General features: G+C 45.0%; 1 protein-coding gene across 2 annotated transcripts in view; it reads left to right on the plus strand.

Annotated features, from left to right (window-relative positions):
• LOC144480474 (chondroitin sulfate proteoglycan 4-like) overlaps positions 1-17,881 on the plus strand; it is an 81,331-nt gene that overhangs the window by 20,726 nt on the left and 42,724 nt on the right. Inside the window, exons 1-2 of one of the 2 annotated variants that reach the window (XM_078199941.1) lie at positions 8,226-8,262; positions 13,456-13,619. In XM_078199941.1, coding sequence (XP_078056067.1) covers positions 13,479-13,619 — 141 coding nt within the window. In that variant the 5' untranslated portion in view covers positions 8,226-8,262; positions 13,456-13,478. Of the gene's footprint in view, positions 1-8,225; positions 8,263-13,455; positions 13,620-17,881 lie in introns of those variants that run through there. The other variant, XM_078199940.1, reaches the window with a different exon arrangement.

Raw genomic sequence — 17,881 nt, forward strand, 5'->3', positions numbered from 1 at the left:
ACAACCGATAACCTGCCATGCACTATCCTGTGTACCTGTGAATTGCCCAAGTTATCCACCACACCACAACTGTTCTCTTCCATAACAAACTGTTCATTATTCTCATTAGTTTCTGCAACTGCATTGTAAATCTAGTTGTTCAAGCATTCAGATCTCTTCACGGTATACTTGTGTGTTGAAATTAGCTGTTCATCTGGATGTTGTTCCTTCTCCAGGGAGTCTAGTTCCCATGGCACTAGTTGCTGTGCTACCTGTGAACTTTCAAGCATTCTACTATCTCTCCTGTCTTTGTTGAAGTCAGTTGGTCTGCCTCCCAGTAGTCAGAGTAGTCGTCTATTGTGACAAGGTAATTAGTTCCTGCTATAGTGAAGAGGTCTACTTCCAGTTTCATCCATGGTCAGTCTTGAATGTCATGTGTCATCAACAGCTCTCTGACTTGTGTAGCTTGGTATTGGTTACTCACACCGCACTTGCCGACGTGGTTTTTAATTTCATTGCTCGGGTTTGACCAGAAGAGCACTTCACTCACCTTCCTCAGAATCGATTCAGTTCCTTGGCGGTTTGCATGGATGCATTTCAGCACCCCTCATGTCATCTCCTCAGGGATGATCACTCTATTTCCTTGGTACTAGATGCGAACTTGGGCTGTCAATTCACCTCGGTATGTCCAACACACTCTTGTGACCACTGGTGTGTCCTTGATGATATCAGGTCATCCTTCCATCAATACTTCTTGCAGCACTTGGAGATTTGCATCTTGTTGGGCAGTATTTTATTTTGATTCAATGGGTGGAATAGTAGGTCATGAAGCGGCGGGGGCTGGGGCTCAAAAATCCATTGACTTTGGCAGGACAGGAAAATCCTGCTGACGGAAGGGGCTGTAAATTAAAGTAAAAGCAAAGTTTATTTATTAGTTACTACAAGTAAGGCTTACATTAACACTGCAATGAAGTTACTCTGAAAATCCCCTAATTGCCACACTCCGGCCCTGTTCGGGTAACACTGAGGGAGAATTTAGCACGGCCAATGCACCCTAACCAGCACGTCTTCTGGAGTGTGGGAGGAAACCGGAGCACCCGGAGGAAACCCACGCAGACACGGGGAGAACGTGCAGACTCCGCACAGACAGTGACCCAAGCCGGGAATCAAACCCGGGTCCCTGCCGCTGTGAGGCAGCAGTGCTAACCACTGTGCCACCACGCCCCAAATTCCATCCAGTGCCTCTCCTGGGTTCATGACTTCAGAGTCTGATGAACTGCTGCTTCATGTTGAATCTGGAAGATTTCACATTCTCTTGTAGCCCCCTCAAAGTTCCTCATGGGGAGCGCCACCCTTGATACCATGGCAACGATATACATCCCTTCCCTGTATGTCCCATCCAGATAATATCACTGCAAAGAAAGTAACATTTTGGCAGACACTTTGGAACAGATAGTAGTGGTTTGAGAAAAATGCTTTGAAGTGGCTTGTGGTCAGACTCGACTGTTACTCTGACTCTCCCAAGCAGGTACCGATGAAAATGCCCACAAGGCACAGTGGTTAGCACTGCTGCCTCACAGCGCCAGGGACCCGAGTTCAATTCCGGCCTCGGGTCACTGTCTGTGTGGAGTCTGCACATTCTCCCCGTGTCTGTGTGGGTTTCCTCCGGGTGCTCCGGTTTCCTCCCACAGTCCAAAGATGTGCGGGTTAGGTGGATTGGCCGTGCTAAATTGCCCCTTTGCGTCAGGGGGACTAGCAGGGTAAATACATGGGGTTACGGGGATAGGGCCCGAGTGGGATTCTTGTCAGTGCAGACTCGATGGGCCGAATGGCCTCCTTCTGCACTGTAGGGATTCTATGATGAATAGCCAAGCACTCTTTCTTGATAGGAATGTAGTGTTGTTCAGCTTGCATTATTGCCCTGGATGCAAATGCTACAGGTTGGCCTTGCTGCACTAGGACTGCTGCACTAGGGTTACTGCATTAGGGCTGCTGCATCAGGGCCGCTGCATCAGGGCCGCTGCATCAGGGCCACTGCATTAGGGCTGCTGCACTAGGGTCGCTGCATTAGCGCTACTGCGTTAGGGCTGCTGCATTAATGTTGCTGCATCAGGGTCGCTGCATCAGGGCTGCTGCATTAGGGTCTGCATTAGGGCTGCTGCATCAGGGTCGCTGCATTAGCGCTGCTGCATCAGGGTCGCTGCACTAGGGTTGCTGCATTAGGGTCACTGCATCAGGGTTGCTGCATCAGGGTCACTGCATCAGGGTTGCTGCATCAGGGTTGCTGCATTAGCGCTGCTGCATCAGGGTCGCTGCACTAGGGTTGCTGCATTAGGGTCACTGCATCAGGGTTGCTGCATCAGGGTTGCTGCATTAGGGCTGCTGCATCAGGGTCGCTAAATTAGGGTCACTGCATTAGGGTCACTGCATCAGGGTTGCTGCATCAGGGTTGCTGCATCAGGGTTGCTGCATCAGGGTTGCTGCATTAGGGCTGCTGCATTATGGCTGCTCCTAGGACAGCATAACACCGGACGTTGACTTCATCATTGATGTCACAGTACTTCGGCACTAGTTTGTAGTCACTAGTTGTTGTCACCAGCTTGTTAACTAAATCTTTTGCAGTCTTGAAACTTTGCCACTGCCAGTGGAAAAACCTCCGGTCTGTCACACGTTGCCTTTCATTTCAACAGGAGCTGGGAGTGGAACGCTTACAACCATTTTTGTCTTGCCCAGTATTTTACTTGTAGCCTTTGCTTTTTGTTCGCTTTTCCTTTTGTCTGTGTTTGTTTTTCTTCAGCTTTTAGCAGGTTAGAACATTTCAGTGTTCCTCTTTTCATAGCTTCTCCTCCAGCTTTCCAAAACTGAGTTACAGCTCCAGTTCTCACACCACGTTACCAGCTCAAAGACGATATACCCTCTAGCGTAGCGTCTTGATTGAAATGGTTGTATTATACCTGTCCCCAGAAATTCCCTCATGACAGGAGGACACATGGCTATGGCAAGCCAGGTAGGGTATGTTGTAAAATGATGGCATTTCAAACCCCAAACACCTCGGAGGGGCACCAACCACTGGATCCATGTGACATTTTTCTGTTTCCCAGTGTCGGTCTTTTTGAAATTGTCGTTTTGTGTAGCGGTTTCAAGTCCAGTAGGAACTGAACTGAGATGACACAAACTCAGCTGGGAAGTTTACAGTCAAAAGGCAAGGAAGATTTTCATGCCAGCTAACTGGGCTGGAACTGGACATGGATCCCAGAGACAAAGGGAGAGTCAATCACCCAGTCCTTCCATCGTCTAACATATTCCATGTTAGGAATATAAACTGTGTAAAGTAACTCCAGTAGAAGGGTGCAATAGAATTAAATGATTCAATGGTTAATATACACACCTTCTGGGACTTGAATCCAGTTCCAATCTGGAACTGGCTCAAATATCGTGACTGAACGCATTGTAAATTAGAAACAATATTACTATAAAATAAATCATAAATCCACCTTCGGAGAAACAGAATAAGAATCAATTTATGCTTTAAGGGAAACAGAGCAACATTTTTTAGCATGAATTGGAAATGAACAGTATTTATTATCCTGACCTTTCCGTGTGCCAGTGACCAAGCCCAGTTTTCCTTGGAGTTTTCTTTCTTTACATCTTTTGGCAGAAATGTATTTTAGGCATACATTATGAAACCAAATCCTGTTTGACTAAACTCATGGAAAGCAAATTATCTGTTAGTCATCCTTTCCAACTTTTAATGAAAGGCCAAAGTTGTTTTAGTCGATGTCACAGCCACCCGACCAGAATATTCCTCAGTTCGCTATCCACAGCTAAAAATACATGGGAAAGAATAAACTTTCCACAAATAAAGGCCTTCAGAGCTCACATTACACCAAATATGCTGGGGTTGCCAGCCTGTGTAATTGCATGGGATATAGATTGGGATTGTCTGTGGAATTCCATCAGAAACACTGGGATTGTCTCCCTGTCATTACAGTACATCAGTGTCTTTCGCTAACAGATGAGTACCATATGTCACTGCCACTAATTGACAATCGAATTCAGGGCAAAAACTTGGTGCCTGCCTTTGACTGCGATTAACCATAAATTAGTCTGTGAATCTGATTGTGTCAGATGAGTGGGAATGTTAATATGTGAGACTATTTCTGTGCTTAAGTGGCACTGAGACAGGGTACATTGATCAATGACTGTGACAGCCTGTGAGTGAGTGTCAGTGATTATGAGTGCGTTCATCGGTGAATGTGAGAGACTGAGTATATGCATCATTGAGAGAGTTTTAACTTCCAAATGGGTTAGTTGGGGATATAGGAGAGACGGTAAAAATGGTCTAAATCACGAACCAGGCCCCCAACCCATCTCCAACCTGCCCACACAAAAACTTTATTCGGACAGAACAGAACAAAAAGTGGGCAGCAAATCGCTCTCAAAAGGTGACTAAAATCTTTTTAAGGAAGCTGTAGGCTTTCTTTTTAAATTAATTTTTATTTTTAACAAATAAGAACAGTACAAAGAACAATACAGCACAGGAAACAGGCCCTTCGGCCCTCCAAGCCTGTGCCGCTCCTTGGTCCAACTAGACCAATCGTTTGTATCCCTCCATTCCCAGGCTGCTCATGTGACTATCCAGGTAAGTCTTAAACGATGTCAGCGTGCCTGCCTCCACCACCCTACTTGGCAGCGCATTCCAGGCCCCCACCACCCTCTGTGTAAAAAACGTCCCTCTGATGTCTGAGTTATACTTCGCCCCTCTCAGCTTGAGCCCGTGACCCCTCGTGATCGTCACCTCCGACCTCGGAAAAAGCTTCCCACTGTTCACCCTATCTATACCCTTCATAATCTTGTATACCTCTATTAGATCTCCCCTCATTCTCCGTCTTTCCAAGGAGAACAACCCCAGTCTACCCAATCTCTCCTCATAGCTAAGACCCTCCATACCAGGCAACATCCTGGTAAACCTTCTCTGCACTCTCTCCAATGCCTCCACGTCCTTCTGGTAGTGCGTCACTGAGCTTTCATTTACCCAGTGCTCTGCAATAAACACAGCAAGGAGATAGCAGACTGTGTTGAGTAGCTGAGTGGTTAAGAGGTTCTCCACCCTTCAGAATAACTGTACTTTCTTCACTGCTTCCTGTCTTTTCTTTATTGTAACCATCTGTGTCAGCAGGCCTTTACTCTTCAGAGACTCCAGCCCCTGTAAAATAAGCACGAGGATGGCATTATGGACACTTTCCCTGGATCTGTTACTAATTAGTCCAGCTTTCCAGTAGTGACTGTTAGTAGCCTTACTGGCGGGAGAAAAGATTCCTTGTGTGCAGTATCTGACAAAATTGGAAATTTGTCACAAAAATCCAGCTTTAAATATATCATGCAAAAGCAAATCTATTCCATGAGAGGCCCCAAATGTGTGAGGTTCCTCCAGGGCTAGATTTCAGCTTTATGCTTGAAATAAATATATCTAACATTTTTTAATCGTTTTCCATTGGTGATTAGAAGTATTAATAGTATGAAAAAAATTACCTGCCATTCAATTTGAAAACACAAATATTAACTTGAAGGAAAAAACACACATTAAGCTAGATGAATAACTAATACTTTTTTTTCATTCATTTATGGGATGTGGGCGTCGCTGGCTAGGCCAGCATTTATTGCCCATCCCTAATTGCCCCTTGAGAAGGTGTTGATGAGCTGTTCTCTTGAACCGCTGCAGTCCATATGGTGTAAATGCACCCACAGTACTGTTAGGGTGGGAGTTCCAGGATTTGACCCAATGACGGCGAAGGAATGGCAATATATTTCCAAGTCTGGATGGTGTGTGGCTTGGAGGGAACTTGCAGGTGGTGGTGTTCCCATGTATCTGCTGACCTTGCTCTTTTAGATGGTAGTGGTCGTGGTTTGGGAAGTGCTGCCTAAGGAGTGCTGGTGAGTTCCTGCAGTACATCTTGTAGATGGTACACACTGCTGCTACTGTGTGTCAGTGGTGGAGGGACTGGATGTTTGTAGATGTGGTGCCAGTTAAGTGAGTTGCTTTGTCCTGGATGCTGTCAAGCTTCTTGAGTGTTGTTGGAGCTCCACTCATCCAGGCAAGGGAAGAGTATTCCATCATACTCCTGACTTGTGCTTTGTAGATGGTGGATAGGCTTTGGGGAGGCAGACGCTGAGTCATTCATGCAGAATTCCCAGCCTCTGACCAGCTCTTGTAGCCACAGTATTTGTATGACTAGTCCAGTTTAGTTCCACCCAGATAATTTGCTTCCTATACCAAGGATTTCCTCAATTCCTCTGTATATTTGACCAAGTACTTCAGTTCTCCTCGGTACCTAAAAGCTAATTTTTAAAAAATTTGCGAGTCGTGCATTTCATTCTGTAAATCGGAAGCCAGAGACTTGAGCACGGTGTCAGTTCTGTATAGGATACCTCTTCATTACTCAATTAACAGAGATTTTTAAAAATGAATCATTTACAGACAGGATGTTTAAAATGCAGATTCACTTTGTTGTTCGGATTTCCTGTGAACCCCATTTGGGTCAGCAACTTTCTATCCAAACAGATGGATTTAAAGAGTAATTTTATCAGTCTGGGAATTGAAGAGGGGGAGGTATTTGGTCATTCTAAAGTTGGAGGAGCGTTCCCTTGGGGTGAATGAGAACCTAACTTCCCACATTCAGAATTATGCAGGCAGCTATTAAGGGAAAGTAACAGTAGTTGGGGACCATTTTTTTTTCATTTTTATTTGTAAAATATCTGGAAGAACATTTCAAAATGGCCATCACAGAGATTGCAATAACATTCCATAAGACATAGGAGCAGAATTAGGCCACTCGGCCCATCGAGTCTGCTCCGCCATTCAATCATGGCTGATATTTTTCTCATCCCCATTCTCCTGCCTTTTCCCCATAACCCCTGATCCCCTTATTAATCAAGAACCTACCTATCTCTGTCTTAAAGACACTCAATGACATGTCCATGTTTTCGACATGGATCAGGTTGCAGTCTGAGGTGCTTCCATACAGTTGTGATACATGTAATATTAACCACATGCATTCAATGTGAGTCATATGGCTCGAGGGATCTGACACAATTCCTTTCCCCTTGGTGAACTTCTGATGTGGGGATGCCGGTGTTGGACTGGGGTGGGCATGGTAAGAAGTCTCACAACACCAGGTTAAAGTCCAACACGTTTATTTGGAACCATGAGCTTTCGGAGCGCTGCTCCTTCATCAGGTGAGTGGAGAGGTGGGCATCACAAACACAGCATATATAGACAGAGACACAATTGCAAGAGAATGGTTGGAATGCAAGTCTTTTCAAGTAATCAAGTCTTTACAGGTACAGTGCAAGTGGAGAGAGGGATAATCATAGGTTAAAGAGGTGTGAATTGTCTTAAGCCAGGACAGTTGGAAGGATTTTGCAAGCCCAGGCAAGTCGTGGGGGTTACACATAGTGTGACATGAACCCAACATCCCGGTTGAGGCTGTCCTCATGCGTGCGGAACCTGGTGAACCTAGACAGCGACCTTCCCCATTGCGCCTCTGTGGCAACTGACCCGAGCTTTAGTGCGTCTCTCAGCATGTGGTGCTGGGCTTTGGAATGTGCCAGTTTGCAACACTCGGTTGGGGACAGTTCGTCGCACTGGAAGACCAAAAAGTTTCAGGTAGACCAAAGAGCATCTTCCACCAAGCTGATGACCCTCTGGCAACAGCTGATGATTGTCCCGGTGAGTGTCCCTGGGAACAGCCTGTAGAGCACAGAGTCCTGCATCATGGAGCCGCACGGGATGAACCTCAATGAATCTGTCTCCAGACCTTCTTTGCAAAGGCACAGTGGTTGGGAACCATGTTAGAAGTGTTCTGTTGCACTCCTTAAACCTGACAGCTATTCTGCAAGGAAATGACTGGCCCTGGCAAATCAGCATGATTGCATTTAAAATGAACTTTCCGTTACTCAGAGGCAGAGCATTTATTAACAGATTTTATAATGGCAAATAAATTACTCTTTTTTTTTGTTATTCATTCATGGGGCATGGGCATCGCTGGCTGGCCAGCATTTATTGCCCATCCCTATTCTCCATCTAAATTTATATATAAATAAATATAAATTTATCAAATATGTCCCCTGAAACATTTTTGATGGTGATTTGAATCCTGCTGGATGCAGCCTTTCAGCAGGAAACATTAATAATCAAGAGCAGATTTGCACGGTTATCTGCCAATTTTCAAAGTGATTCAGAGGATGAGCATATTCCATGAGGTACAGTCGCTGGGCTGAAGCGTAAGACTGAATTAGATTCACAATGTTGTTTTATTAATGTATTAATTAATAGGATCGGAGAGATGAGCTTTGCAGTTGTTTATCTTTGAATACCGGCCCCTCGGTGAAGTTCCAATTGTATTACCTTTCTCCCTGTTTGCCTCGTCTCTGCTAAAAGTGCTAACTCTTCCTGCGATACAGTTCTACAGACAATAGAAAAACCCTTTGGTGTATTAGCAAGTGATCGTTCTCTGTGCAGTTCACCAGCACATTGAGGGATACGTGTACTTTCAAAGACATCTGGGATGGGAGGTTGCTTTGTGTGTTTGGGATTAAATATTCTAGTGAGCACATATTTAATTTGCAGCTTCTGTGCCACATACGGATAGTGACTAAGCTCTGGTGGAATGTGCGCACTGACAATCAAAGTTGTCTTGTTTCAGAGTTAAGGTTGGCTGATATTCTTCGTGTTTCTTCAACATATTTTGTTCAATTCCTCTTTGGCTGCATTTTTTCCAATAGGTCTAATAGTTTTTGGGCTGTCACCAAAACTACTGCTTGCCACATATCCATCCAGTGCTTGCATTAAATCCTCATTAACACTGTGCAGCATTTGACTCTGAATATGCGAACTTAAGAAGGAATTGACTGTCACGAGAGGCTTACACATGGCTATCGTACTTCAAAACTAATAAATATGTTTGATGTTATAAGATGTCATATTAAAAATTCCTTCTCCAGTGGTTTCTCTCTCTGCTGCTGACATTACTACGTAGTAGATAAATGAATATTTGAATGCATTCCTTTAGTATTACTATTAGTGGTTTTGATGATTGGAGTACTCTACTGTAGACTGGAGCTCGTAGACAGATTTCAGAGCATCAGCATGTCTCTCCCAGTTTTTGTGGTCTGGTGTATATATCTCGAAGCTGAGCTAAATACACCAGGACTGCACTGCGTAAAGAGACCAAGAAGATCTGAACTTCAGTCTCCAATCTCTGTTCAACAAATAAGTTTCACCAGAAGTATTGATTGGTTCGAAGATTTACCTAACCCTAATCTCTAATTTACCTATTTTCTTTCAAAGGTCCTCTTGTTTGCAAAACCCTTCACAGCCTCAGCATGGCACGGTGGCACAGTGGTTAGCACTGCTGCCTCACAGCACCAGGGACCCGGGTTCGATTCCCGGCTTTGGTTACTGTCTGTGTGGAGTCTGCACATTCTCCCCATGCCTGTGTGGGTTTCCTCTGGGTGCTCCGGTTTCCTCCCATAGTCCAGCGATGTGCGGGTTAGGTGGATTGGCCATGCTAAATTGACCCTTAGTGTCAGGGGAATTAGCAGGGTAAATATGTAGGGTTAAGGGAATAAGACCCGGGTGGAATTGTGGTTGGTGCAGACTCGATGGGCTGAATGGCCTTCTTCTGCACTGTAGGCATTCTATGATTCTATGAAAAGCAAAATACTGCGGATGCTGGAATCTGAAACAAAAACAGAAAATGCTGAGAAAATCTCAGCACGTCTGACAGCATCTGTGGAGAAAGAATAGAGCCAAAGTTTCGGACTCTGATGAAGGGTCTTCCAGACTCGAAACGTTGGCTCTATTCTCTCTCCACAGATGCTGTCAGACTTGCTGAGATTTTCCAGCATGTTCTGTTTTCCTTCACAGCCTTGCCCCACCCTTTTGGGTTGCATCCTCTAGCTACAGACATGAGACTGTACCCTTTGTTATTCCAGTCTGCTCTTCCTGTCTGTCGCCCTCCATGCCACTATCGGTGGTCGTTTTTTGAATGAGGATGGCTGGTCCCCGGGAACTGCCGTTCTCACGGCCTTGTCACCATTATCCCCGCCTGAAACGGCATCCAAGAAATCTCCCAACTCAATCTCCCGAACTTCCTTAATTTCTAGTCAGCACCTGTTGCTCTTGTCAAGCAATGTGAGCTAGTTTAAAGAAGAAGAATGTATAACTATAAGCTGTTAAATATCAAGATTATAGGACAATGTCGCAACTAACCACAAATGAGTCCAAAAGCAAAACAATTGGAAAATAATATGTTCCCTCAGAAATTCAATAGAAGAAGGTCAATAATCAATTAAACAATTGCAGAACATGTTAAAATTCCACTTTGAAATAATACACTGAATATAAAAAAAGACTTTGCCGCCTCTTAATGGAGACAGATGTAAGTTGTGGAAATATTGATATTGGCAACAGGTCATGGAGAGTTTGAGTGGGTGGGTTAATTTAAGAAGATTTGTGAGAGGAGAGAGAGAACGATTAGCATGTTGTGTTAGCAATACATTTTTCACATCTGGGTTCAAATGTGATTCAGACTGATGGGTTGAAAATCTATACGGATGCTTTGTGAATTGGATTTGTGCAGTCTCCGTTCACCCCTGCTGGGTATGGACCAATACTCAATCTTTGTCCTATTCAGCTGACCCGACACTGAATTGGCAGCCACTTTCAGAGAGGCCACAGGAGCCTGCTACCTTGCACAGCACTAACAAAGTATAGGCTGGCTCTGAATAACCTAGAAAGATGGCATATTCCAGAAGCCTTCAGGTGTTCTTCTTTCCATCAACACCAGAGTCACAATCCTGAACAAAAGAATGCAAAAGACAAAGGCATTATGTTGGCCTGGATTTTGTGGTCAGCGCTGTTCAAGGCCTTGGTGCTTGTTAACTGAGAAAAAATTAACCTGGGTTCATTCCCCAATACTGTTCAATGAGCCCTGCTGGAAAGTGTGCATTTTGGGCATTATGTAGGCGACGACTGGGATAATCTTCGTGGTGAAATAGCTTACCAAATCTAAATACCAAGGTTAGAATCATAGAATCCCTACAATGCAGAAGAAGGCCATTTGGTGCATTGAGCCTGCATCGGCAACAATCCCAACTAGACCCTATCTCTGTAACCCTACATATTTACCCTGCTAATCCCCCTGACACTAAGGGGCAATTTAGCATGGCCAATCAACCTAACCAGCACATCTCTGAAGTGTGGGAGGAAACGACACGGTGGCACAATGGTTAGCACTGCTGCCTCACAGCACCAGGGACCCAGTTCAATTCCGGCCTCGGGTTACTGTCTGTGTGGAGTTTGCACATTCTCCCTGTGTCTGCGTGGGTTTCCTCCAAGTGCTCCCGTTTGCTCCCACAGTCCAAAGATGTGTGGGTAAGGTTGATTGGCCATGCTAAATGAACCCTCGTGTCAGGGAGGTTAGCAGGGTAAATATGTGGGGTTATGGGAATAGGGCCTGGGTGGGATTGTGGTCGGTGCAGACTCGATGAGCCAAATGGCCTCCTTCTGCACTGTAGGGATTCTATGATTCTAACCTCGGTATTTAGGGATTCTCGGGATTCTCTGAAACTGGAGCACCCAGAGGAAACCCACGCAGACACGAGGAGAACGTGCAAACTCCACACAAACAGTCACCTGGGGCCAGAATCGAACTCGGATCACTGGCGCTCCGAGCCAGCAGTGCTAACCACTGTGCCACCCTTGAGAATGTCTGAAGAATGGCAATTTGATGAAGGCACATGAAAAGGTGCCCAACATCATGGTACATCAGCCAGGTCAAAAAGGAAAGCACATTCGGGGAATTGGGGCCAGACTAACATTAGTACCAAGTGAAACAGCAATGTCATAAAAAGTGATAGATGTTATTGATGCCATGTATTGACGTTCCTGTCATTGTTGAATACAGCGCAAGGACAAAATACATTGAAAGCTGCAGATTCTATTTAAGCAGCTGAAATGTCAAACGCTCACCCTAGAACTGAATGTACATCTGAAAAAATGCCCTGTAGTATTTGAAAAGGACACTGTTTGTGGTTATTCTTTGATGTACATTTGCTTTTGAAAGCATGCCTGCTCTGCAAAGTCTCTCAGTGGATTGGTGCTACAGCTGCAAGCAGAGCTCCTTTGAGTAAATCATAATCGCTCGCTACAAAGCACAGAACGGCTGGGTTAGTCAGGGCGGGAGTGCCCACTATCCTCAAGCAAGGCTTTGTGATAATGTTGGATCACATTTTAATGGCACCATTGCCCAACAACCTATTTCAGTCTTTTAGACGTTCTGTCAGAGAAACAAATAATCTGGGGGGAAACTAGTTATTCAGGAAATGGTGAGTCATTCTATTGGGCCCATCATAAAACAGCACTTGTATTCTCACATTGCTCCTGCTCTGCTCAAACTGATGAATAGCAGACTGCAGCCAAGTCACCGAGATTTTTTCCGTGCAAAAGAATAGAGCCTTTTTAGCAACTTAGATTATAGATATTCTGGAAAAAGAGTGCACACACCCTCTTTCTTCCTCTCCCCAGCCACCCACAATGTATCTTACTTACACTTATTCACCTCTACCCAACCGTTGGTATTCTCACGTGTATTCTTTTTTCCTCAAACTTGCTTACAGTGTGATGAAGTGTTTTTCCTCCACCTCAGGCCCTCTTGTTAATTTTCTCTCTTCCGCGTAGGAGAGAAAGAGGGAGAACTTGTATTTCTCTCGCGCCTTTCGCAACTTTGAGACATTCCAAAGCGCATTACGGCCAATGAGGGCCTTTCTGAAATGTGGCCACTGTTGTGATGCAGCAAATATATTCTTCCATGGTGTTACTTAAATACTATTGTTTGCAAATATCCAAGTTTGATCTCCAACCTATACAGAGATCACTGATCAGGGTCATAGTGGAGGTGCAACAATTGAACTTGGCATCAATGGTCTAAGGAGTGGAAAATCAGCCACGCGTGATATCCAGCAGTCTTTGCTGGAAGGGAGACTGTGTGGCTAGCAAGCAAGAAGAGAATTGGGTTCTGCTGTGATATCTCCAGTCGTTGAAAAGTTCTCTTAGATTTAAATAAGAATAATTACTACTAAAATCATAGAATCCCTACAGTGCAGAAGGAGGCCATTCGGCCCATCAAGCCAGCACTGACTCACCCAGGCCCTATTCCTGTAACCCCTCATATTTACCCTGCTAATCCCCCTGACACTGGGGGCAATTTAGCATGGCCAATCCACCTAACCAGCACATCTTTGGATGGGAAGAGAAATTGGGAAGAGAACAAGCTGTACTCACTGAATTGTACCCCAGCCGGGAGTCAACTTGTTCAGACATAGGAAGAGGGGGATTAGCGAGAAGAAAATGTATGTATTTTGTGCTCCTTTCTTTTGTGCTCCTTTAGACTGACATTTTATTGTTTGTTGCAGTGTCATTCTTTGGAGACAGTTACATGGAGGTGAGGGAGCTTGGGGCTTTTATCTCCAGCAGGCTCTCCATGAAGTTCCTGACCAGTAGACAAAATGGGCTTCTTTTTCTGGCTTCAGGTCACAGTGACTACTTACTGATGGAATTGTATGCTGGAGCATTGCAGGTACAGTATTATGTGGGATAATCTGTATTTAAACTCATTCTAAATACAGCCATGATAACCACACTCAGTTCATTTAGTGAATACTTTTTCACGTTGAGTAGAATATTTCTCAAAATAATTATCATCATTGGATTAAGTTTAGGTTTATTTATTAGTATCACAAGCAGGCTGACATTAATACTGCAATGAAGTTACTGTGAAATTCCTCTAGTCGCCACACTCCGGCGTCTGTTCGGGGACATTGAGGGAGAATTTAGCGTGGCCAATGCACCCTAACCAACACGTCTTTGGACTGTGGGATGAATCCGGAGCACCCGGAGGAAACCCACGCAGACGCGGGGAGAACGTGCAAACTCCACACAGTCACCCAAGGCCGTAATCGAACCTAAGTCCCTGGCACTGTGAGGTAGCAGTGCTAACCATTGTGCCACCGTGCCGCCCTGAGCAGAAGTCCTTGGTTAGTATTTTCAGCATGTAGACGTACCTTGCTTTCCTGCCGCATAACTGAGCCATGTGAGCGCCACTTGTATCCCAGTCTGCTGTGCTAACTTTGTATTCTGGGTTTAATTCATGTACATTTCAGAATGGCCCTGTGAACTTATGTGGGAGTCTACGCTTCAGACTGATTTAGAGCAGGAAAATAGCAGTGCACTCAGCCACAAATAAATTTCCTGACTTGGGTATTTCCGGATTGAAGTTTAAAGTTGGTTTTGTAGAAGTACATAAAGCTAGTCTAGCCCCAAGACATTGCTCGGGCCTTCTCCCGCACCTTGGCGGATATTCAGCAGAATCTCCATTTACACACGCAGACGAAGCTCGCACCAGTGACACGGCAGGAGAAACCATGAAGAAATTCTGGGTACAGGACTTTTCAGGATTGCCCGCATGACCAAAGGAAATGAGAACTGTCATTGTTCAGCCTGTTTATTCCCCAGTCGTATATAACATGGTCTATCATGGATCCGATCCAAAGCAATTTAATCTCTTGAAAAAGAATTTTCCCACCCCCCCCAAAATAAGCAGACCAAAATCCAAGGCTATCTAGCTAACTTCACGTTCTGTCCATCTGCTGTTCCCGAACCCATTTGCTTAATTCCTTTCACCTTTAAACTTTCCATTTTTTGTATATACAAGTTAAGCTGGTGTGTAATAAATGTTCCACCGGATGATGGATTCATATGTAGAATGCAATAATGTTTATTTCACAGAAATGTTTGTGTTTAGTCATTGCTGTGAGGCCCACAAACTCCTGAGTGTTAAGCTCAAATATGCAAGTACCCTGTTCTTCCTCTGTCAGTCGTATGCTGTGCAGAGGGACCTGGGTGGCACGGTAGCACAGTGGTCAGCACTGCTGCTTCACAGCTCCAGGGACCTGGGTTCGATTCCCGGCTCGGGTCACTGTCTGTGTGGAGTTTGCACATTCTCCTCGTGTCTGCGTGGGTTTCCTCCGGGTGCTCCGGTTTCCTCCCACAGTCCAAAGATGTGCGGGTTAGGTTGATTGGCCATGTTAAAAAAAATTGCCCTTAGTGTCCTGGGATGTTTAGGTTAGAGGGATTAGTGGGTAAATATGTAGGGATGTGGGGGTGGGGCCCGGGTGGGATTGTGGTCGGTGCAGACTCGATGGGCCGAATGGCCTCTTTCTGTGCTGTAGGGTTTCTATGGTTCTATGGTTGTGCAAGAATCACAAGGAGTTGGTTTGCAGGTGCAGCAGGTAATTAAGAAGGCAAATGGAATTATGTCCTTCATTGCTAGAGGGATGGAGTTTAAAAACAGCGAGGTTATGTTGCAGCTGTATAAGGTGCTGGTGAGGCCACACCTGGAGTACTGTGTACAGTTTTGGTCTCCTTACTTGAGAAAGGATATACTGGCACTGGAGGGGGTGCAGAGAATATTCACTAGGTTGATTCCGGGGTTGAGAGGGTTGGCTTATGAGGAGAGACTGAGTAGACTGGGGCTATACTCATTGGAATTCAGAAGAATGAGGGGAGATCTTATAGAAACATATAAGATTATGAAGGTAAGAGATAAGATAGAAGCAGGGAAGTTGTTTCCACTGGCAAGGAAAACTAGAACTAGGGGGCATGGTCCCAAAATAAGGCAGAGCAGATTTAGGACTGAGGAGGAACTTCTTCACCCAAAGGGTTGTGAATCTGTGGAATTCCCTGCCCAGTGAAACAGTTGAGGCTACCTCATTGAATGTTTTTAAGGCAAGGATGGATAGATTCTTGAACAGTAAAGGAATTAAGGGTTATGGTGAGCAGGTGGGTAAGTGGAGCTGAGTCCACGAAAAGATCAACCGTGATCTTATTGAATGGCAGAGCAGGTTCGAGGGGCCAGATGGCCCACTCCGGCTCCCAGTTTTTATGTTCTTATGTTGATCACAGTGGGATTGATTATGGGGTCCCGTCTATAATGGCCACTGCTGTTTAAGCGTTGCACACACCTCTAGTGCAGTAAACTGGCTTTGCTCCTTAAAATGGCACATCCAAAGCCCAGGACTACATGCTGAGTCAGTCCAATCTGTATCATTCCACTAAACAGACATATGTATCTTTAAACTCTGTGGAAGATGAGACTTGAAAAGCTTGGGGCAGCAGCTGCAGAGACATAGTGGAGAAAAATCACTGTATAAGGCCTTTCAGCCGTAATGCACTAAAGGGCTGGAAATTGAACAGACCCCCCTTGAGTTTATGACTCATATTGAATGTAATCAGTGACTATTACATGGATCACAATTATACTGAAGCACCTCAAGAGTGCAATCTGATCTTTGTAGAAGATATAAATACCATTGCACTTTCTGCAATGACCATTTTGTAATGTTTTCCAATGTTCTCTTAGAAACTTTATGAAAAAATATTTTTTTGCAAAAACTAAATGTGGGCAACTTAATGGGGAACTGGCTCCAAAAGTGCCAAGGCGTCAAACTCTGGGATGTGGCATTAAGAAACTTTCTGTCAGGGGATTTTCTTGCAAAGCAAAGAGATGATCAAGAATAAAGAAGCATTGAAATTCTTGCACAGAAGTGCAGCATCTATTGACAGCAAGGTCCCTTTTAAGCAAAAGAGCAGAAACATAGGAAGGAGTTTTCCCTGCAAAAGGTTCCATTCGAACACTTTATCGAGATTATTGTGCAGACATCTCAAAAGCACTAACGGGTGATTTCCACATTGAGCCTGGTGAGTATACACCACTGTGGGTACTGGCAACAGGTGGTTTGTGCGCTTCATCTTCATCAGCTCAGGAGAATATTTCATTTATTAACATTGAGGGTGGCACGGTGGCTCAGTGGTTAGCATTGCTGTCTCACAGTGCCAGGAACCTGGGTTCAATTCCGGCCTTGGGTCACTGTCTTTGGAGTCTGCACGTTCTCCCCGTGTCTGCGTGGGTTTCCTCCCACATGCCAAAGATGTGCGGGTGAGGTTGATTGGCCAGGCTAAACTGATCCTAGTGTCTGGGGGGGGTTAGCAGGGTAAATATGTGGGGTTCTTAGAAAGAAATCTTAGAAACCCTACAGCACAGAAAGAGGCCATTCGGCCCATCGAGTCTGCACCGACCACAATCCCACCCAGGCCCTACCCCCATATCCACCCACTAATCCCTCTAACCTATGCATCCCAGGACACTAAGGGCAATTGTAGCATGGCCAATCAACCTAACCCGCACATCTTTGGACTGTGGGAGGAAACCGGAGCACCCGGAGGAAACCCACACAGACACGAGGAGAATGTGCAAACTCCACACAGACAGTGACCCAAGCCAGGAATCGAACCCAGGTCCCTGGAGCTGTGAAGCAGCCGTGCTAACCACTGTGCTACTGTGCCGCCCTGGGGATAGGGCTTGGGTGGGATTGTGATCAGTGCAGACTTGATGGCCTCCTTCTGCACTGTGGGGATTCTATGATAATTGATTCAGGCATTATCTGTAGAAAGATTTTCCACTCTTCAAACCTGCTTTATTGTTTTAGATTTCAGGATCTGTTAGAGGGAGATGAATTGTGATGAGGACATCCCCATCACTGCTGCATCTGAAGTAGTTAAATTGGTGCTTCAGCTGAGGGAACATGGACTGGAGCTGCAGTGATAGAATATATTGGTAGACTAAGCTGTACAACCATATTAGTAATTATTTATACTTCATGTCCAACTAGAGTCAATGCAGACCACACATTTCCAAAGCAGAATAAGTAATCCAGGCATCGCCTAGAACACTGTTCCTGGAATGCAATTCAAAGATGAAAAATTATCCATCACTTATCAAAC

Source organism: Mustelus asterias, chromosome 29 (assembly GCF_964213995.1).
Source record: "Mustelus asterias chromosome 29, sMusAst1.hap1.1, whole genome shotgun sequence".
Classification (NCBI taxonomy): domain Eukaryota; kingdom Metazoa; phylum Chordata; class Chondrichthyes; order Carcharhiniformes; family Triakidae; genus Mustelus; species Mustelus asterias.